Source organism: Bactrocera dorsalis, chromosome 2 (genome assembly GCF_023373825.1).
Source record: "Bactrocera dorsalis isolate Fly_Bdor chromosome 2, ASM2337382v1, whole genome shotgun sequence".
NCBI lineage: Eukaryota > Metazoa > Arthropoda > Insecta > Diptera > Tephritidae > Bactrocera > Bactrocera dorsalis.
Window position 1 is genome coordinate 7642373 of NC_064304.1, and position 23602 is coordinate 7665974.

A 23602-nucleotide genomic window follows, 5' to 3' on the forward strand; every position below is an offset into this window, starting at 1 on the left:
GCACAAATTCATATACATATGTACGTTCAAAACCGGATATGGCGAGGCCACGAATTGAGCGCCATGTTCTTAAACACTAACAATTTCGGAACACGTACAATTATATGTGTACAGCAGCGTTCTAAATAATAGCACCGCAATGCAAATTTGAGAATTTCTTGTATTTAACAGTGAGTATTTAAAATTAGTTGAGTGTTATGATATTTTACCTAGATCAAAAAAACTTCGAATCACTTGATTAATTTGCATATACACTCCCCACTAAGGATAGAGGTTCCCCGAAAATCAAAACCCAACAAGGATGGACAAAAAGATGGAAAGTGGGCTGGGATATCAGACCAAATGTTGGAAGGAGAAGTGGCTGCTACCACCGGCGGGTATCGCGAGTTTACTTGTTTTGCACAAAAGACTTAAATGCAAGTCCAACCGGACGAAGGAGGAACAGGAAAGGTTGGTTGGAGCAACAGCAAGAATGGAAAACGACCGAAATTATTACGCATCGAGGCCGCAATTCACTACTTGACGCGCTCCTCGATAGCATATCGAAGGCGTAGGTTCTCATACCTCGCAAAGGAAAACTGGAGGATGCACTGCAGCTTCTCAGAAGACAAAATCCTGATGTACCGACAGAAGATTGGAGTTTGATGGAAGTTACCAACTCCAGCAAATGAGGATGGCAGCCAAAACCTCATTCTTCAATTTAACAAGTCGGCCGAGGATATATTATACGAAGGGTGCGGGAAGATGGCGTGGGGCATAGATATCTTCATCTCAAGAAGCGTAACCGAGTCGACAAAAACGAAAACAGGTCAGAAGAGCGAGAGATGGATAAGGGTATAGGAGAGATTCTAGCAGCCAAAGCTGCACGAAGCAAATAAGGGAGTGTCGGATCCTCAACCCGACCCCGTGAAGCATCTGCCGAACACCTCCACAATCTAGAGATGACCGTCTATGATGTTAGTTGAGGTACCATGAATAGCCTCGGGAAATATGGTATCTATACTAAACTCACATTACACTATACGTACTTTCCGAATGCAACAAATAGGAAAAGAACAGCCATACTGGTAAAGAAAAGTATGCAGTCATTTGATAACATGGATGAGATGCTACTCCTTGTATCCTGTTATATGGCTCATGATGTGAAAACGCCTGCAGAAGAGTCTTGAGGTTAGTGGACGCGGTAAAGCTAAAAGACGGCTGGTGATAGACGCAGTTGCTAATGCGCACACAGTGTACGGGGTGAACCCTCTTATAGGTGGATCGGGCTCATCTTGATAGAACAAGAAGCTCGGATCACTCAGGCGTAGTGCCAAAGGACTCTTCAAACTAGCCAGGCTGGTTGATGAAGAGTCCGACTGAGGGGAATATCGAGATGTACTTAAGGAAGGAACTACTGCAGCAAGTTATAAAAGACAACCAAAGTAGCTAAACTTAGAGAATTACCATATAAGCATCCAGTACCCCTAGGCTACATACTCTGCCACTTAACAAGGGTGTACAGATGCTATACATATAACCTATAAGAGATGCCGTAGAGCTCGTCCTGACAGATGGTTCCTTATTTGATCATAATATACGAAGGATTTTTAAGGATTACATAACCTATCTTCATCCGACGGTATTAGAAGAATTCTCTACAAGGACCTGCGAGCAGTGCTCAATATGCCACATACCCAACCTCTTTATTTGGAAGAGAAGGTTCCAAGCCTCAGCGCAGAAGCAAGCGACACACCAAAGAAACTTACAAAATTTGCACAGATGGATCCAAAATGACTAATGGAATGGGAGCCGGAATCTTATAATTGGAGCTGGATCTCAGGAGCGGATTCCAGCAGTATCTTCTAGACGGAAGTACTTACAGTTGAGAAAACTGCCGAGATAGCTAACCACGTAGCAAATAACATAAGATGGATAAATATGCATATATGTAAGTAGGGCGATAGCCAGGCAGCAATCAAGGTAATAATCTCACAACGCAATACATCCGAGAATGTTCTTAGAAGCAGTCTAGCAGTAGATGTAGCGACTGTCGAAAAGCGACTGCATCCACTGTCCAGCTTTCTTATTAGACTAAGATTGAAATATCTTAATAATCATACCTTCCCCGAACCAAAATGGATGAAATTGATAGTAGCTGTTTCAATAAATTTATATAGATTTTAGTGGCATCACAAAGCACCGGCCTTCTTGATTTTTCAGGTGAAGCACTCCGTAATTCTCAGCCCAGTAACCTCACTTATCCAAGCCAAATGGATTAAAACATCTAAAAAACTCAATATTTGATTTTTTTATTTTTAAATAAGTTTTAAAAATCTTTGACCTGTGATTTGTGAACGCGCTATTTTTAGGTATGGTATGTCCATTGAACAACAATAACATTATCCTTGCAACGTTTTCACATATTCAATTATGCATATGAAGGTTGTGGATTCTCACGTTGTAATTTTGTAAACAAAACAATATTTTGTTTATCGCTTTCTCCACATGCTGGTTATGACTTTGCGACGATATTATTTTTTCCGCGCCAGCTCATTTGAATATATTATATTATCTCTTACGAACTACAAACGACACTCACACCAGCGGCAATCAGCGCACATTGCTTTCAATTGTGCATCGATAATTCCAGTCTATATTTACCTCTACTTAAGTTTAAAAAAAAAATACAATAATAACAAGGGAAGCATGAGCCAAAGCATTCGAACGCAACAGATGCTCCGAACTACGTCACGCACTACCCCTTCTTGGATAAATTTAAAACTTTCAAAACAATAACGCAAAAAAAAAACTGCTAAAATTGCACAGTTCAAAATCTAGAAGGGACACAAAAGATGGTGCCAAAGGATCGTGCCGCGAAAGGTGTGTCGCCCGTCGCAAAAAGCCACTTGGCATTCCCTCGGCTCCAATCGGCATTCATGCGCTTAAGTGATATTTTTTTCACGCTTTCGCATATATTTCGCAAACACGCCGTGGAATACATAATAACCGACGACGGCCAACAACCTGACACCCGCGCTCATACCTTCTCATGTCATAGGTGTTCGGCGAAAGACGTGGTCATGTGCGACGCCCTGCCACAACAAGGGTTGCTTGCGATTCCACTGCTTTTTCCACGAATAGACCGTTACCAATACAACAACAAAAACACATATTTACTCGCTTTGCATTCACCTTTTACTATCGCACCTTTGCCGCCGTGGCATGTTGGTTCGTACGTCGTCATGTGGCCGCCCGGCAGGTGTTGCACAAATGAAAAAGCTCGTGAAAATCATGAAAATCTTTTGCGAACACAGCGATGTGTGTGAGTAAATGTCATAACGCTTAAACGTGTCGAAATTTCCAATTCGCCTCGCAACAACAAAAACAACAACAACCACGTGTGACTTTAAAGTTGTTGAATACTTAGCGAAAGGCATCGGTACCGGTGCGACCTTCGCTTTAAATCACAGCCGGGCATATCTGCTTTCTAATAATTTCCATATTTTCAACAACTCATTAAAAGTTTGTTTGCTGTGATTTCAGCGCGGCTTCGGTGACTTGTGTGCGTGTTTGCACTCGAACATTTCGTCAGCGCCAAATTCGGCATTGTCACATGTCACATGTGTATGGTGTGTCACCAGCGCCTAACACTTTGCCCTTTACCCTTGCAATTTCACGACAAATACAATTCAATCGAAAATCCAACCACTTGCCGCCCGCCATCCACCGCAAGGAACACACTCATTTCTGCATATGCTTTCATGTAAACACACATACATACATATACTCACACGGACGCATGCATGTGTGCATTTTACCCTTTAAAACGAGCGCTTGTCCGTCAGTTGGTGATGTCCCTGCGCTCGCCCGCCCGCCCAGCCAACCGTGTTAGTCGAAAGACAAACACAATTTCATGGCGGTAATCAATCTTCTTCTACGCACTGAACACTGACAGCTCAGTGGTGTAGAGTCAAATTGCGAGTCTTGTGCCACTTCCTAACATTCTGCGAGTACATAGTGCTGCCAGGCGGGCACTACTTCCCTTACACTGATGCGTACTTACATTTGTTTGCATATGTCTATATGTGTTTGTGTGTTTATGATGGCCTGGAATTTGTTCCGGAAAGGGATGTATTGTACAATGATGATCGGTGTCGCTTCTTGTCCCATTTATGCGATACTTAAGTACATGCACGACTCAGCCTTGCGGTGAAAATCGTGAGAATGCGAGACTTTAACAGTAGTTAGTTAGCAGTTAACAGTGACTATATCCTAACTAGTTCGAAATGGTTGCGTACTCTGGTAATTTGTGCTGAAATACTATCCAGTGTAATTTAATATAGCTAAAGTTCCGTGTTAGTAATGTTAGAACTCGAAATCAAATTCTTAGTATTTGAATAGAGAATTTTGTTGGCGCTTTTCTACAAATTAACAAATATCGTATGAAGTTGTCTACATTTTGCATATGATTTTTCGAAAATTATATGGCATTTGGTATTTAAACACAATTTGGAGCATATGCATACCCGAGTTCATGAAGACTATTTTATTGATTCAATTTTTTCAACGCAGCCAGTTTTGTCTGGCCTATAACCTTTTGAAATTTGGTTTTGAGCTTGACTAACAATCCTGGTTTGTATATTAGCTAAGACTATCTATATACCACCTATAGACCTCTTCGCTGAAAACTATGCAGCAAAATCGGCGAGGCGACAACTGGCTGCAGGAGAATTTACATATAGAACCTTCTGGCATAGCTCGGTGGGTAATGGCGATTTGGCAAACACCGACTACATGATCCCACTTTTCAACTGGGAAAGAAGGTTCAAAGTAAACATAGAAAAAGATGGTTGGCGTAAAGGTATGTTAGCTACGCCCAACACTCTAAACATTTATACGGATGGCTCGAAAATGGACGATGGAGTTTGTGCAGGAATATATTGTCTAGAGTTAGGCATAAGGCAGCTTTCTAAATTGCCGGACTACTGCAGCATATTTCAAGCTGATGTCTTTGCTATTACAACAGCAGTAACCTCGTTTCGCGTATCGGCCAGTGGAAAGTGTTACCAGAAGCAAAAAAGTTCACTTCTACTGAGTGCCAGGCCACAAAGGCATCGAGAGCAATGAAATAGTGGACGAGATTGCCATGAGTGGTGTACGGCTAACACCCGACAACGTAATCAACATTGAGAAACCCATGCATTGTCTATACGACGATCTGGACAGAAACATGGTGAAGAAAATGAAAACTGTACAAAACGGTAGATCGGAGGTACATAACACTCTTGGCACTCGATAGAAAAGACTGTGAAGCGTGTTTGGAATTCCAACTGGTCACTGTCTGATGGCGATACAAACATCCAAAATGGGGCTGACAGATTGAGAAGACTGCAGGAAATGGCTAGAGCAACCAAGGAGCACCAGGGAAACAATGGAGCATCTCTTGTGCACTTGTTCCACATTGGAAAGTCTACGCTGTAAGCATCTGGTCCCTGCGGTATGATACACTGGAGGTATCGAGTGAGGCCGCAGAGTCTGTTCAAATTCACGTCAGGCGCAAGGAGCCTAAAGAATGACTTGGACCTAGTAACTGAACTCCGTCTGGTACATTTCATTAACTAACTGAACTCCAAAGGACCAAAACTGGTCTATGCGTAACTAATTGACCTACCAGATTAGCCTAACCTTGACTGGCGGTACCGATGCTAGGAATTAAACATTCATTTATGTATTTATTTGGGGATTTTTAAATGTTGTGCATCACTTCGTCTTTTATAGTCATTTAAGGAGCACCAGTTATAGAATATAAAATTACATACGGTCAAAGAATGTATAAGAGGTAATGTAAAGTTTGGTACTAGTTTCGCCCCCAATGTTACTACTTTCCTCGTAGTTATTGACTGCTGTGATTAAGTGTTGGGTTACTGCTGCACACACTTCAACTGCACACGAGTTTATTCAGTATATTTCCATACAAATATTCTTAAACTAAAAAGTGTTATCGAATACTTATCCCTTTAATGAAATGTCAATTACCAGTGTTAATATTGTGGAAAAAGATTCTTAAAAACAGCATATAATATTTTCGATAGAAAAATTGCTCATTGCAACCTCCTTTATTCTTCCATTTAATTTATTCACTATCTTTCATTAGTAAACGGGTTGAGCCAATCAAATATTAAATATGCAGCAAAAGCAAACTTTCAGTAAACCTTTCTCTAAAAATACAAGAAAATTTTTCTCGCAACTGTCCTCTTTTAAAAATTAATGTTATCAATAGTTTGCAGCTTTTCAAAGATAAATTAAATTACTTATGTGTATGAACAATATTTTGGCAAACATTATAATATATTAATAATTTTCTACAATATTACAAAAAAACAATCCTTTTCCCCTTACACTACCCTCACCCATTAGAACACAGAGTTATAAATATTTGTAGTAAGCAACTGTTATTAATAAAATCTGTCAAAATGCTTTGGTTAATTTAATGTTATTGACATATGTTTTCGTACACACATTCTGGTTTTTGTTTTGCATTTCAGAAAATGACAGATTCTATGGCTACGCATGTGTATAAATATATGTATGTAAGTATATACTTGTATAAGTATGGGTAGTCTTATGCATCTGCGGCAATTCGCATAAATCGGTGCCATCAAATCATAAACTCATTTTGGCGAAAACGCCACTTTTATTAAAAAAAAAACTCGGTGAACAAATTCATAAGCGTTAAGAATCGCCATTAAGCTCAAAATTAGACTTTCTTCAATCGGTTGATAACAGATTGCAGTGATTTGATGTCTACACGCACCACCAGATGTTCGCCATGAATCACAATTCATACACTTTATGGTTTGAAATGGAGGGATATTAAGTTGGGATATTGTTAAAGTTTGCGATAAACTTTTTGTTGTCGCTTTTATTATTATTTTTTTAGTTAAAATATAAGTTTATACATATGTATGTACATACATACAAGTATATACACGTACACATACATGATATCGTACGAAATCAGTTAGTGGAAAAACAAAGCTTTCTGAAAGACGGTTAAGAAAGAGTTAATGAAAGAATAACGAAAATAACGAAGGTGATTAAAGGCGAATCTAATTTATTGGAAACCATTGCAAGTCATCCAGTTGATTATGACTTTTGCTAGCAGGAAACAAAGAAAACTTTTCAACTTATTAACAATAAACATGTTTAGTTCATTTACTCAATATATGACAAACTGAAACTTTTTTGAGTTGCAAAAAAATATTATAGATATGAATATATCTACTGTACTATGTGATTAGAAAAATTCATAAGGAACAGTAGCTTAAGTCGGGTTATAAAAAATAGTATTAGTTAAAAATGTTGAAAAAAATTGTTTTACGCGATGAAATATTTTTGTATAATTTCATTATGTATACAATATGTCAAATATATACAAATATTTTCTATATTTATCTCTACCTATTTTAATTCTTCGAATTAAATACAATAAGTAACAGTATAAAAAAATTTGTTAATTATTCTTGCTATAATGTTTTCATATCAATATGTCTGACACTACTTTTATTCTGTAACAGCTTCTATCTTAATAAGCCTTTCCATAGAACTAAACTTCGAGATAAGTCTGCATGTAATAAACATAAATATGTATATATGTATACGATTTGGGCTAGTGAAAAGAAATCCATTATTTTTTCAAGGTATGGCTTTAGTAGTCTAAGGCTACATGACGTTAGAAAGCTAAGATTTCATACTAAAGAAACCTTTCAGACAATTTTGTGATTGCTTGACTCAGTATTGTTTAAACACGCCAGAGATGGGCATCTGCAAAGAGAAAAAACGTCATATTCGATAACGGCAAAAAAGCTAGTCAAGTGGCTCAAACTGTAAATAGTATCTACAGGATGCTGTAGGATTATTGCAATATTAGGTTAGGTTAGGTGGCTAAGCGAATATGGCACGTGGTCTGGTGTATTATGCCATCGAAAAGAAGAACTCCTGTGTTCGAACTTATAAATTAGCAAAACGCTTAGAGGCGTTGACCGAAATCGGTTCATCGGTGCCTTTTCTTGCTAGCTCATCAGCTTTACAATTTCCTGTGATTCCGCTATGGCCCGGCATACATACCAGTCTTATCATAAACGATCACTTCTCTATGATACTACTAGGCGAATCAAGGTGAGCCGGCGCTAAGGAAGGCCAGGAATGACGGTCAAGTAGGATCTGCAGCATTTTTTATAGAACAGTCAGACAATCATCTACTTAGAAAGCAATGGCCCAGAAGACACCAGCTTTGAAGAATAAAAGAGAAGTTGTATTTCATCAGCTCGAAACAATCACTGGGAACTTGGTTGAGTCCGAATGAAATACCAAGTGACTGCTATCTGTTGCTATTTATGGCAAATGATTTTGCTGGTGAAAAATTGGCCTCGAGACAAGCTCATGAAAACGAGTACTTTTGCAAACCGGTTTCGAAAAGAGTTATATAAAATTCTTTCAGAAAGGTAAGAGAAGTTATCGAACAAATCGATGCATATTTGAAATAATGAATTTATTTTTACTAGATCTTATACGTGTAGGCACTGACACCACTATAGAAGTTTTTTTAGTCGAATAAATGTGTAAAATATTTCAACGATTTGTACATACTTGCTCTTGTACTTCAACCTAACTTTGCTACACATTTTTGATAACTACATGTGTGTACTTATATTATCACTGCCACATATATACATATATACATATGTATATATTTATAAATGTATTAATACGGCAGGTAGCTAATAACACTTACATATGTTCGTAGCCCTTCATTTTTTAATTCTACATAGTTGTCACTGCAAAGTTTTTGGAGAAAAAAGTTTCATCAAATTGAAGCCCGACAACTAGGAGAGGCCAGAAATAGCAGGCGCAGATTGAAAAGGACAACGTTCCATGACCTTCTAAGCAAACAACAAATATTATAATATTTAGTTTTTAATACAAAGCTTAACTTTGAAAAAGCTTCTTAATAGAGCTTTTTATTGTTTTACCTTATAAGTTGAGAAAAATATTGCTTGTTAGTACACTTGTCACTAGTTGCAATTCGAATGAAATGTAAAACCTCATCTTGTTACGTTTCAATAAAAAAAAAAAAACAATTAAGGGCTGGTGATAGAAACCGTTCAGTTTTTGTGATTTATTTCATATACATATACTAATTTTCGTGACTTCCTTCCAACTACCATGTTCTTAAGTTCTTAATTTAAAATAAATTCGATTGGGATAAGATTCGGGAATAATACGCTGGATGAAAGCTGGAGACTAATTTTGATGTCTTTGTATTCTAAAGTTTAGGGTATCATCTACTAATTTAGCATGATGTTTCGTACATATAAAATAATTTTATGGATTTTTCCCAATATATTCATTTTTTTATGCTTACTCTACATGATTCATTCGGAATTCAGCATACGACAGACACACTTATTAAGGAATTACTTTTTAGGCATTTTTTTCGTATTATCGAAACATTTGTCACTCAAAATGGCATGAGGACGATTCTATTGCTTAAGCGGTTGCATGAGTTTCGTCGGGTAAAACATTTTTGTCATATAAAGTTTGAAATTAAATAAATTATTGAATTAGAATTTTTTATTGTTACAAATATACACTTTTAATAAAGAAACTCTGACATTTTTGAAAAAAAACAACATTTTAAACTCAGCCATTGCGTCGCAATTTCTGGTAATCTCTCCGAAAAAGATGCGCCCGCGTTGGCTGGATAACTACCAACAGTATCATCTAAAGTAAAAAAACATCGTTCAGTTAAAACCTTAGCTTAGAACTTCGAAGAAGAAAAAAACTGAAAATTTGATTTTGGCAGACATTTTTACAAAAAAATATAAATTTAGTGAAAATTTCAGGACATTTTTTTTAAATAGTTGTAATCTAAAGAAAATTTTTTCACCCAAGTCCTTAAGAATTGTATTTCAAAGACCAATGTAAAATTTCATGAAGATTGGTTGAATACATAGTTCTCGAGAAATCTTGCCAACTGGCTTCAAAAACACAGTTTCGAGAAAACCATAAAAGACGACGCACTTAGCCTGGCTAGCTTCGAGCGCGCAAGTTTTCAAGGCTGTAGCTCCAAAACTATTACTCGGATAAACTTGAAAATTGTGGTAAATATTCTAGAGGCATCGTAGAATTTAAAGGTAAAAAATATATATTTTTGGGGAACTGTAAGCCCTTAACTGAAAAGCATATTCATTTTTCCTTTTCATAGAAAACATAATAATACATTTCAGTCAGTCTGTCCGTACTTCAGAGTATTTCAGAAATTATTGCTCGACTTTGATAAGCTTGATTAAAACAAGTTAAATACGTTACCACTAAGAAAAGAAAAAATTATGGATAATACCCATGTTTTTACTTGTTTAGGATCTTACAAAATGTAATTAATAAAATATTTGAAAGTCGGAGGCAATTTTTTTAATTTCGAAGGACTAAGTTTCTCAAAAAAAAATATTTAGTCCAATATTTAGTTCCCGTACAGTGCACTCTATATACAATATATATATTATATAAGTACATGATTTCGTACATATAAATGCATATATTATATAATAGCAAACTTTAGATCCTTGAAATCCTTTGATTTCAAAACTTGGCGCCGTGCCACAACAAACATTTGAATGAACAAAACAAACAGATTTAAGGTTCATAAAGTGTTAAAACAAATACAAAGCCTCTCAAATCGTTGCATTCGTCCTTCGAATTTGGCCATTAAGCTGGTTTGCACTGAGAAGAAGTATTTATTTGTGCTGCAGAACAAACTGCTAATAGACCTATGCAAACAAAGGCGCCACATTGTTGTTCTTAAATATTTCAATCAATGACGGGTTGCGCCCATCGAAAAGAATGCAAGCAGCGTGTATATTTGGTTGTGTGTGCGCATAATGCGTTGAAATTGCTTTGCTCATTGTTGTTTTGTCGACCTGCTACTGTCTCGTGTTACGCTACAACAACAGGTGTCAAAGGTGTTTTACGCTGATACTGGAACAAGTGAATTACTTAATGTTGAGCACGCGCGGCAGAGCTGCCACAGGCTGGAAAGAGCGTACGAATATTAAAAATAATGCCGATGCAGAAAATCTCGCGCATTTTGTATGTGATCAGAGAATAGTATTTTATAGTCATCTATGAAGACTTGTAAATATGTATTTTTATAATATTTGTGTATGCAAAAATTATTTTTTTTTAGATTTCTCAGCTGGCAACCATTGCATTCTTTTTTTTTTTTGCTACTCTTTTTTGTTGTTGGAATTTTCATTTTCATTTTTTAGCCCATTGTCGCCTTTTATCGATAGTCTTAGTCACCAAATATGTTGCCACGTCCCGCCTACCTGTCCAGACGCGCGCATATTTCTGCAAATTCCTGAGCCTTGCACATTTTTTATGCTGGTATGCGGGCGCAGCCGTCCAGTGGCTTCGTCGTCGCGACTGCTTTTCACAGTTGTGCCATTGTAGCGGTGGCTTCATGCAGACAAGTCGAGACTTTGCTGCTATGCGTATGTAAGGCAAGCTTGAGCGCGACCAAAGAGATTTTCATTTACCTGTGGTTCCGTTCCTGTCGCCTGACGTCTTCTCTTTTGTTTCGTGTGTTTTGTATGGCGGAGCGTACGACTCGCCAGAATGGTGCCAACCGCGATTAGGGAGTACACACGCAAATCAGGTGTCCTTGTCGAGGCGACGCTTCCGTAACACTCTTATGCACACACAAATTCTATTAGTGTTTAACCTTCTAACGCATGGAAATTAGGTTGATATCTAGTACGGACTCAGACGTTGCTATAAAAGCAAACAAATCTGCAGAATTGCTTTAAACGCGTTTAAGCTATTGAAGAGTAAACACTACTTGATCCGTAAGAGCGAAATGACTACAAGTGTGCAACAATTTCCAACATATTCCATCGAGGTTGGAGTCCACAAAGGCATACATTTCTACAATGTCGTAAGTAAAACAACAAGCACCGTTTATTATATATTTTTGCACACAATATCTAACAACTTATTATCATTACAGTCACCTTACCACACGAATAACAACAAACAAACAACTTCCATGCAACACAAATCATTGAGCAGCAATCCTTACGACCAAGCAAGCTCAGCAGAGGATCAGCCGTCTTCATCCTCAACTGCAAACAAACAGAAACGTTCCCGCACCGCATTCACCAGAAGCCAAATATTGGAGTTGGAATGTGAGTTCCAGAAAAACGTATATCTTTATCGTACACGCCGCATAGAAATCGCCAAGCGTTTGTCGCTCCGTGAGCGCCAAGTGAAAATCTGGTTTCAAAATCGTCGCATGAAACAGAAGAAGGACTCGAAACGTTCGTCATTCAATGAAAGACTCACTGTAAAGGATTCGCAGACGTTGAGCGAACAACTGGCGCACAGAGGCATAGTGCAACGTCTGATGTCCTACTCCATGGATCCCGCGGTAAGACGACAGCAAAACTTCGGAAGTTCGCACTGCAACATAAACAGCTTTCACCCAGCTAAACCTACAAATGTCGCCAAGCCTGCAACACTAAACACATTTACGGCAAATGCCAGTGCGATACCGCGATCGATACCATCCCCGGATCTGGCAGAAATATTGCAACAACTCAACCAAAGCACCGGTGTGACGCAGTCAACAACCACTAACGAAGTCGTTGCAAATCCAGCGTTGCCACTGCAGACTCAAGAACCTCCACGTGCTGTTGATTGTACAGGAGCGAGCAAAGTACTGTCTGCAGAACCGATGAGTTGCGAAAATATAGCTGTTGCGTGGTCTTCAACACCACAATCCATTTCTTCGCCGAAGCCCTCAATGAATCTGTCGTGGTGCGAACCCCTGAACTGGCTGCTGGCGGAAAGTAATGAATATTGATGATGTATTCTGAAATAATGTGTGCCATAATGTAATAATAAGATATTTTTTTTATAATTTTTTTATTATATTTTTTAGCTAAAATACCAAACAAATTACTACTTAAAAATGTTCAACAATAATTAAATATATATGTATGTATGTGTGTATGTAACAATACCTTATTTTTAACAAGTAATGATGTTAGATAAAAATTTATTTAACTTACTTTACTCATTACATTTATGTATGCTTATAGTACAAACCCGAATAGTTGTGTTTTCTTATTAATTGTGACAAAAATTGAAAATTCGGTAACGTTATAGCCTTTTCTAGATTTCATAAATGCGTGGACACAATCGTTATGGCATTTCAGGACTGTTTATAAGTCTCTCCTTGCGATTGATATGTATCGTACAATGTGACACATGTTCGCTAACTTCGAGAGAAAATATTCATATTTTGGAATTTCACTTTTATTTGAAATTTAGGCCCTATGTTCCAAGGTAATATGGGAAAAAAGATATATAACCAACTAATCAAAAAAAAATTGATATGAATATAATATATTGTTATGACAAATGAGCCACGGAATACAGATTAAGAATTTCAAATCAACAGTTAAGGCAATAATGACCGCCAAAGTGGAATACGTTTGCACTGCAAAGAGGTTTTTCGGCAATTGCCACGCCACTAGTAAGACTATGCCACTGAGCCAATTCTGGTGAATACGGTGGTTGATCGATGGCATTCATTGCGTTTTTGGCTTTAAATTCGGCCACAATCGGGACTCTATGCGATGGTGCAACAACATTGTGTGAAATTCTTGAATTGTGCTTCATTCCTGGCTCAATACGGCCAAATAGAACTCCTTATTGATCGTCTTGCGCTCAGGAACAAATTCATGTTGCAGCAAACCATGAATATCGAAAGAAACAATGAGCATCATTCTGATTTTTGAGCCGCTTTGACGTATTTTTTTTTTTTTTTTGTTTTCGGCTCGTTCTTTTCCCTCCATTCCGATGATTGTTGTCTTGTTTGTATTCATGTGTCTCCATGAATGTGGGATCGGGATTCGTACGATCAAGCATGTCCAAAGAGATCTCGATATATATACATATATGGTCCTCTTTTTGAAAAAAATTCAGCTTTATCCGGACGAGTCGAGCAAGAACGCGTTTCATACCAAAAATTACCAGCAAAATCATTCGAACAGACTCGCTAATGTTGTCGAGCTCTCTTGTCTGACGATTTCCAAGCACTATATTCTTCACTTTTTAATATTTTCATCAGCTTAAGAGGTCGAAGAGAACGAGGCATATCTTCAATGATCTCTTGACTGTCTCTGAAGGCTTTTTACCACTAGTAGGCTTGTGTTCTTGATAAAACTGAATCACCAAGAGCCTTTCCCAACAAATTCTTGGTTCGATATTTTAGCCATATTATTTTATTTATTTATTTTATTTTTATTTTATAATCATTTATACAATAAAATATTTATTATATAAATACATGAAATCGCAGCACTGGCTACTAGGCCTTCAGCCGAGCTTATCCATATTAAAAATCGTAACGCACTATCAAGGTGTACCGACTTAAGCAGCTGCTGCCGGAGAATTTAAATTACGATTTCTGGGTAATTGTTTGTCATAAATTACCTTTCCGTTTAAATACCCAAAAGCTGGATGTTATAGTGGTAAGTACGAAGAATTTTATTATCAGCAGAGTTCCTTCAAACATCTTGATAGCTACACGGAGTGAGTGGAAAGCGGTGACATAAATAATTAAGTTCCCAAAACTATAAATTTATAAGCTGGAAATATTTTGTGTTTCGAAACTGTCCTGGACTAGCTATATAGTATGTCAATATAAAGAAATTTTTTACATATTTTCGGAAAGCATGTCTATAATTGAACTCCATGATCGTTGCAGATGACCTGGAGAATATATACATATGTACATGATATACAGAGAGTAAAGCTGCCGATTCGCCTTAATCACTTCATGTATACACGTACTTCCACATCGTTCAATTTTCTTGACTAAATCAAATGTAAATATAATAGAAACGGGGAAATGAAGGATTAATAGAGAAGATATGTATGTGTAACTAGAGGAGAAATAAAATATCTCATATTGAATTATTACAAAAACATCATGTTTTCCTCCGGAAGCAGCAGTGATACCTATGCGAACACTGTCGTTGCGCGCCATCTGTTTGTCAAGTGAGACAACTGCAGGCGGATATTCCGTGGGTCGTGTATTGAATACATGGTTGATGACAAATATTATGAATGTTTCCAGGAAGAGTGCGTGACGTTAAATACATGCTCAAAAATATTTGTACACCGTACAACAAAGCTTATGTTTTTGGAGTTTGTAAGTCAGGACGTAATAAAATATTTACTAAATAAATTTTGATGATTTGACTTATTTATCTGAATAATATATCAAGATTGTGATGATTTTACTTATTTGTGTAATAAATATATGAAGATTCGCTTAATTAAGGACTCACAACATAACGAGTTCATAAGTTTGATTAAAATTGATGTACATGTAGAGAAACTGTCTCTGCAAACCTGATTAAGCGCCATCTGTTTGTAAATTATGCGAAAATAAGTTCATAAGCAGTCAAAATTATCTACAGTAAGTAACAACAGTAATGTGTACAGTTAAGTTACGAGAAAAGATTAATTTCGATTTGAAGGGATTAAGTTTGGCTTAGACATGACATGAGTTAAGAATGTCAGGAGTGAAACACTTGCAATTGTTTCTTTTGTTATGCCTAACTAGAATAGTTTTCAATCGGAAACTTGTAAACTAAAATTACATTATTTACTCGTATCGATTCGTTAAGAGGATTTATGGAACTTTGCTCAGTATTTTGACATGCTAAGCTGAGCTTAAAGTAGATTTAACAAATATGTAAATATCTATGAGGTTTTTAGGTATAACTGCTGTTGGTCATTTATTAAAATATACTGTTTTCTAAATTGTCAGCCAAATATGAATGATCCAAGGAGTTCCCTTGAGAAATGCTCTTGATATAGAGCTTTATATATGACCCGGCGGTAGAAATTAACAATAATATTGCCAGTAAAACAACACATAGGAGTATTTATTTGTTCAAATTACAAAAGAAAATGTATGAAATTTTTATTAAAAATGTTGAAAAAGTAAGAAGATTTTCGAAAAATAGTGCAATTTGTTATTTTTATCAGTAATGTTGAAAAGTGAGAAACCTAAAATATGCCCTTTTAGTAGTATGTAATTAAAAAGATACCACCCTAATTCTCAATTATGTACACTACTGTATATAAACTACCATACATACACACACAAATGCAACAATATCAACTTTAATACACACATATGTATATGAAGGCCATATAAAAGAGTCAATAAGTCAGAACTGCGTTGGTATGAATTCGGCAGCAAACATTCAACCCTAACAGCACCGTGTGCGCCGTGGGTAAGCACAGAATTGCATTCACTACTCAGGGTCAGAAAACAGCGAAACAGGATTTAAGTAATAAATTACAAAATTTGACATTTTCAGTTTCAGATCCGCTTTTGACTGTGCTATGTTGCACGCCATGGTCAGATTCCTCGAGGACGAAATGGATATCAAAGCCAAACGACAGCCAAGCGTTAACCGCCAACAGTCCACTCAGTATAAAAGAAGATGCACTGCAGTGTAAAGGACATTTTCATAATACAGCTTGGCAGCAACGCTCGTTGGAAGGATTGCCGTTTACGCAAAAATTCAGCAATATAGACGGAGAAATTTGCGCAACGCTATTTTTATAAAATGATAAGGTATTTCTCAAAAAAAAAAAAAACAAACTAAATGCTGCTTTACAATTGATTTTAGGAATCGAAATATATATTTAAAAATTATGTGGTTAATAATATAATTATAATAAATTCTGCCTATAAAAAATTCAAAGGCGTATAGTAATGTTCATTTGGCCCAAATCCTCTGCTCTTAAAACTTAAATCAATTTTATAACTTCGAATCTTCTAACTGAAACTTTTCTTTCTGACAGAACTTTATCTTAAATTATTTAATACCTTGGTAACACTTTCTTCAAGGACAAATAAAAAAGCTCGGCTGAGCATTGAAAGCCAAGTGCTTTCGCACTCGACTGCCATTGCCAGAATATATACAGATGCTTCTCATTCTTAACTCATTGCATTAGTGTGTACATGCATACGTCCTTCTGCAGATCCAGCAGGAAAAGTCAAAACTACTCTCTTTGTACTATTAAACCTTCTGCATTGAATGTTAGCTCCCTGTACCTTTTTAAGTACATCATCTGAAGTTCCTTTACTATGCTTGCTCTTATAGTATTTTTCAGCCAAGTATTTCAAAAAAGTTTGACTTCGATGTAAATGTTTAACGAAAAGTAGTATTAAAAGACATAAAGAAAATAAGAAACCCCGTTAACACCGACACAAATAAAAGTTCATACCTACAAAATTCTTGTTTAGTTTCACCTAGTACTTCACGCGAAGCTGTTTTCCTACAGGATATGATTCTTCAAAGCAATACAAACCGTTCATAAATACAAAATATACCGACGGAACTACATATGTGTACATATACATTGGATGGTTTGCTTTTCATTTGCAGGAATGTGGTTTGACGTCGAAATCAAATCTGTGCAGTCGATAAGCTCTTCGAAATCTAGATTCATAATGTACATAAGTCTAAGAACAATTTATACTGATTCAATGTACTGAGTCGAAATCGGTGGAAGTGTTATCCAAAGTCAGTACAAGATCTGCGACTTCGATTAAGGAAGTTTCATTTCCCTGCTTAGTTTACTTAAGACTGATGTTCATTGTTTATTTGTTATATATAAAATTAGCTGAGAGTTCCCAAACTGGAAATGAAAGGTTCTGACTTGGAATCAGTTTACCATTTTAAAAAATTTTCAAGTTTCATGAGTCTGTTTGCATCCCAAACCTATTCTCAACTGACAATGTCTCTTTTTGAGCCGAATTCTCAACATTTGCGGGAAATTTTGCTTTTCTTTTTTAATTTCAAGAAAAGTGCGGCTAGGGACCCGTCCACGCTTTACCACCATCTACAGGATTTCTATTATGTATTGAAAAAATATAGAATTCTTGTAAAGCAACTTGTGTTAGTTTACAAAAAAATGGATCATAAAGAATTTCGTGTGTTAATTAAGCATTGTGAGGGAATAAGGGAAACCCTTTTTGGACCGTTTTTATACAATAAAGCCTTAAATTTACAAAAAAAAAACGGCGGAAGGAAAGTTGTAGACCTAATAACGGGTGATTTTTTTGAGGTTAGGATTTTCATGCATTAGTATTTGACAGATCACGTGGGATTTCAGACATGGTGTCAAAGAGAAAGATGCTCAGTATGCTTTGACATTTCATCATGAATAGACTTACTAACGAGCAACGCTTGCAAATCATTGAATTTTATTACCAAAATCAGTGTTCGGTTCGAAAATTTTTTATCGACAAATTTTGTTCAGCGATGAGGCTCATTTCTGGTTGAATGGCTACGTAAATAAGCAAAATTGCCGCATTTGGGGTGAAGAGCAACCAGAAGCCGTTCAAGAACTGCCCATGCATCCCGAAAAATGCACTGTTTGGTGTGGTTTGTACGCTGGTGGAATCATTGGACCGTATTTTTTCAAAGATGCTGTTGGACGCAACGTTACGGTGAATGGCGATCGCTATCGTTCGATGCTAACAAACTTTTTGTTGCCAAAAATGGAAGAACTGAACTTGGTTGACATGTGGTTTCAACAAGATGGCGCTACATGCCACACAGCTCGCGATTCTATGGCCATTTTGAGGGAAAACTTCGGACAACAATTCATCTCAAGAAATGGACCCGTAAGTTGGCCACCAAGATCATACGATTTAACGCCTTTAGACTATTTTTTGTGGGGCTACGTCAAGTCTAAAGTCTACAGAAATAAGCCAGCAACTATTCCAGCTTTGGAAGACAACATTTCCGAAGAAATTCGGGCTATTCCGGCCGAAATGCTCGAAAAAGTTGCCCAAAATTGGACTTTCCGAATGGACCACCTAAGACGCAGCCGCGGTCAACATTTAAATGAAATTATCTTCAAAAAGTAAATGTCATGAGCCAATCTAACGTTTCAAATAAAGAACCGATGAGATTTTGCAAATTTTATGCGTTTTTTTTTTTAAAAAAGTTATCAAGCTCTTAAAAAATCACCCTTTATTTCAAATATCGATTTCAAATTTTAGTATGTAATTTTAAGGGTATTACCTTTCGAAATATTAAAAATAGATTTTTTTATTTTACACGAGGTGTGTCCCTTAATTATAATAAAGGGAGATCCATTTCGAGGTTCCCCACTTAAAAAAAAACCCATAAACTTCAAATTTAAGGGGGAAATGTTTATTATCATTTGATTTAACATTCTTTGGTAATTATTTTCTGAAGATGATGGCCGGCGCTATTTCTCAGATGATCCATTCTTTGAGTCCACTTTTCGCTAACTCGTTCGAACATTTCTGGTAACTGGTGAATGACACGCACGATGTTTTCCCCAAGACCTGAATCAAAGCGGGATTGTTCTCATAAACTTTAGACTTGACATATCCTCATAAGGAAAAGTGTAACGGTGTAATGTCACACGAGCTCGGTGGTCAACCGACCGGCCCGAAGCGTGAAGTTCTTGAACCATATTTTGGAATAAAGTTGAAAGATTTGTAAAAGTTATTCAGACGTAATTCTTTCCATGATGAAATGCCTGGCGAACAAAAGTAACATGACAGCTTGGCACAACTTAAGCGTGATCTGTCAAAAAAAATCTATTGAAAAAAGTGTCTCTACTTGGATCACCCATTATAATATAAATATTTTTCTTCCTGGAGTATTTTCAATAGATAGTTCTCACCATCATAGTATGCGAGCAATCTGTACCTGAAATAAATTCTGTTAGTGCAGCCGAGAAGGTGATAAATCATTTAATGAATGGTGACTGCGCGTCTCAAAACTTCGACCAGCATACATTTCGGTGAGCAGCGGTGTGTATGTTGTATGTGTATGCACAAACACGCACATGGGTGTGTCGAATGATCATTATACATACAAAAATACATACATACATATGTGCATGGCCTGATACCGGCAGCGGGAGCAAGCTGCAACTCTGCTTGACGTAGAGTTCCCTAGAACACATTTGTAGTATCATTGTATAACCAAAGTTCGAAGTATTTCAAATCCAACACGCTGTAGAGGAAGTGTTTTCGTTTCACAATCTTCAGTCGAAAATTGATTATTAAGCAGAAAAGTATGCCGAGATGTTTACATGCAAAACCAAAGTCAAGATTGCGCCGAGTACCAACAACAACAAAACAAATTTACAATTAAGTAATTCAGACGGTCATTGCTACTACAACAGAAAATGTCTTGGATTGCAGCAAAAATAAATATAAAAGCACACAAAGTCATATTATTTACAACACACATAATGCAAATAGTCATAAAACTTAGCAAAACTGCACGAGGAAGTGACAATCAAAACAAACTGGTTAAAGAAATATCAGTTTCTGCACTGAAGACGCAGAAAAAAAGAATGCGAGAGAATTCATTGATAAGAAAACGACAGAGACAAGGCAGTGGGTACAAGCGCCGTTGGACGCTTGTGTGAGAGTATGACTTAAGAAAGCAGGCATACGCGGCTGACGGCCACTCAATCTCCCAAGTGGGCTTCACATACCGGCTAGGCGGCTGGACGTAAACATCGCAACAGCACGGAAAGCAGAGGCGTAGCGCTAAAGCTTTTGCATATACCTATGTAGATTTATATATATAACTTTGTGTGTGTATGTGTAGAGGCACATCAATAACTGTGCGTTTGTTTGTATGGGAATCGGGCGATAGCGCGCCGTGGCTCATGCAAAAGAAGCAAAATGGGGAAGTATGCGCCAAATTAACGGCGAAGGAGACAAAGGCGCGAGCACAGCAAAGGCACAAAGAGTGGCTCGGCAATCTGGTCATGGTGCAGTCGATTTCATTGCGCGTTGCGGTCAGTGATCAGTCAAGAATCGGAAGCGTTAAAGAACGCATCGTGTATTGTGGATGAGTGAGTTCAAGTGTTTCTAAAAAAGAAAAAATTATAAAAGTGAACATATAAGCATAATTTTTTTAATAACGTTACTTGAATTTTTGAAGATGGAGCGGCTTGTTTCGGTACCATTTATGCTGGTGGCTATTTTGCTGCTCCTTCCGAATACCTTATATGCGAACCAGCCTGTGATCAGTCACATCTCCAGCGATGTTGTTGCAAATGTTGGCGAGGATGTACAGTTCAACTGCACTGTGGAGAATGTCGGTCGTATGTCCGTTAGCTGGGCGAAACGTTCCGTTGTGTTGTCCATGCGCAATATACTTAGCTTGAGTGATCCGCGTTACACGATTACCGAGACGCGGGACGACGAAGCTGACAGTGCGACATACTCGCTGAAGATAACGAAAATAGAGGCGAGTGACATGGGCCCCTACGAATGTCAAGTGATTGTGTCCGCCACCGATAAGATCACAAAGAAATTGAACTTGTCCATTAAACATCCGCCCATCATATCGGAAGAACGTACACCAAAGTCCAAACTGGTGACCGAAGGACAAAATCTCGAAGTAAGTTGTTATGCTGAAGGTTTTCCACAACCCACCATATATTGGAAGCGTGAAGGCAATGCGATTATGCCTGCGGGTGGACAAAAGCTAGCTGGACCTACATTGCGCATCAAAGAAGTGCATCGACTTGATCGTGGCGCTTATTACTGTGTCGCCGACAACGGCGTTGGACAACCCGATGAACGTATGGTACTCATCGAAGTAGAATTTCGTCCACAAATCGCTGTACAACGTCCTAAGGTGGCACAGATGCTGTCGCATGTCGCTGAATTGGAGTGCAGTGTGCAGGCATATCCGGCGCCGGCAGTTTTCTGGCACCGCAATGGCGCCAAACTGGAATCGAGCTCACGTTATGAGGTCTCCAATACCGCATCCGCACATGAAACAACCACATCAGTGCTACGCATAGCCAGTGTTGCCGAACACGACTTTGGTGATTACTACTGCAATGCCACCAACAAATTGGGACACGCCGATGCGCGTCTACATCTGTTCCAGCCAGTGATTCCGGTGCCTTCCTCAGTTTGAGCGGCGTTGTAAGCTTACTTTTGACTTTTTACGAATTTAAATTTTGCTCGGTGGCATCAATCGTGGCGCGCACTGGGAGTATTTTTAATCTTATTATGTATTGTGCAGATTTGACTGGTGAATTTTTTATACAAAAGACTATATGTGTTTCTCTGTTTGTTCGTTTTTTGACATTCTCCTTTGTTAGTTATTTTATTCAATTAAATTTGATTCACTCGTACAAATAATAAACACGCTTTATGCTTTTGTATTCATTTAACTGAAAACTTCTTTTGGGCTACAGATTGCGTTGAAATCTGTGCATGGAATAATTATAGCGGGTATTGGATATTAGGGTATGTCCATTTTCTGTTTAAAAAATTCATATGCTTTATTTAAAAAAAGGGTCTGGCTACTCCAAGTGAGTATCAGTTGTGTTAAGTTTGTTTTTCATAGATCATCCTCTACTTTAATTGGAGAAAAAATTACAAATCGAGATATTTCGATGAAACTTGATATACTTATGTACATATGTCTTATGGAGTGAGCCCTATCTGTCAAACACATCCGCGATATTAAAAAAAATGTAAGGGAAGCCACTTCTAGTATTTCATTTATTAAATAAATCGTGTGAGTATTAAGAAGACCTTAAGGTAAGTATGTATGTAATCGGCAAAATGTAAAATGATGTTAATTCATACAGAGAGCGTCTACTATACTACTTTTACTATGAGATTTGAGTACGATGCGTCAGCAGGAAGGCGCGAACTAAACCCAACCAGTATGATCTGCGATAAGGTAAGGTACAAGTCTTTAGTAATATTATTTTATTGAAATAAACTTTGAGAAATTTCTTTCTAAATAAATCAGGTCTGTTTGCAACGAAATTGTCTAGTACAATGAAATTCCGTCATCCTCACTACTGCTCTTCTAATATTACTCAGATTTCGCAAAAGCGTCGGAAAGTTTTAAAAATTAATGTCTGGTAACTTATGCCTAGTTTCATGACTTCATTGGAGAGTGGTTTTTTCTAGGAAACTTAAAATGAATTGTCTTGAATATTTAGAGTGTTTTTATTTACATATTGAAAAAAAAAAATATTTTAAAAAATTTAAAAGTTTATTACTATTATTATTGTCACTCGAAGTCTGAACCTCAAAAAAAAGCACGTGGGTGGTCCGGGTGATTTTAGCTCTTGATGTTATCTGAAATCAAATATTCTTGATTATTCTTAATCTATAGACATGTCATTCTGGTCGAATCTACTGAAGTTAAATTTCAAGTGTAAATAACCAAATGTCGGACTTTGAAAAATAGGCCTTTTATTTTAAATTTAAATTTTATAAAATAAAAAGTTAAGGGTGAAAAAAATTTCGTTAGTTCCGACGAGAACTATAAGTGTGTATAACAGCCTGTGAAAATTTGAAAGCAATCGGTTCAGTAGAAAAAAGTTAGGACCCAGGTCGAACAGAAAAACAATGTTTTGAGAAAATGCGTTTAAAGTTCAACAACTCCGAGAGAGAGGACTCTGAGGCGCTCTAGGAAACTCG

At 37.2% G+C, this 23602-nt stretch overlaps 2 protein-coding genes across 2 annotated transcripts; both read left to right on the forward strand.

Moving 5' to 3' along the window:
• Positions 1 to 11390: 11390 nt before the first annotated feature.
• On the forward strand, positions 11391 to 13053 carry LOC105234025 (protein zerknuellt-like). The gene is made up of 2 exons (XM_011216232.4): positions 11391 to 11977; positions 12050 to 13053. The coding sequence occupies exons 1-2, from the start codon at positions 11900 to 11902 to the stop codon at positions 12902 to 12904; spliced, it is 933 nt and encodes a 310-aa protein (XP_011214534.4). The 5' UTR covers positions 11391 to 11899; the 3' UTR covers positions 12905 to 13053.
• Positions 13054 to 20735: 7682 nt separating this feature from the next.
• On the forward strand, positions 20736 to 22339 carry LOC105222073 (protein amalgam). The gene has a single exon (XM_011199258.4). The coding sequence runs from the start codon at positions 21084 to 21086 to the stop codon at positions 22071 to 22073; it is 990 nt and encodes a 329-aa protein (XP_011197560.2). The 5' UTR covers positions 20736 to 21083; the 3' UTR covers positions 22074 to 22339.
• The last annotated feature ends 1263 nt before the right edge of the window (positions 22340 to 23602 follow it).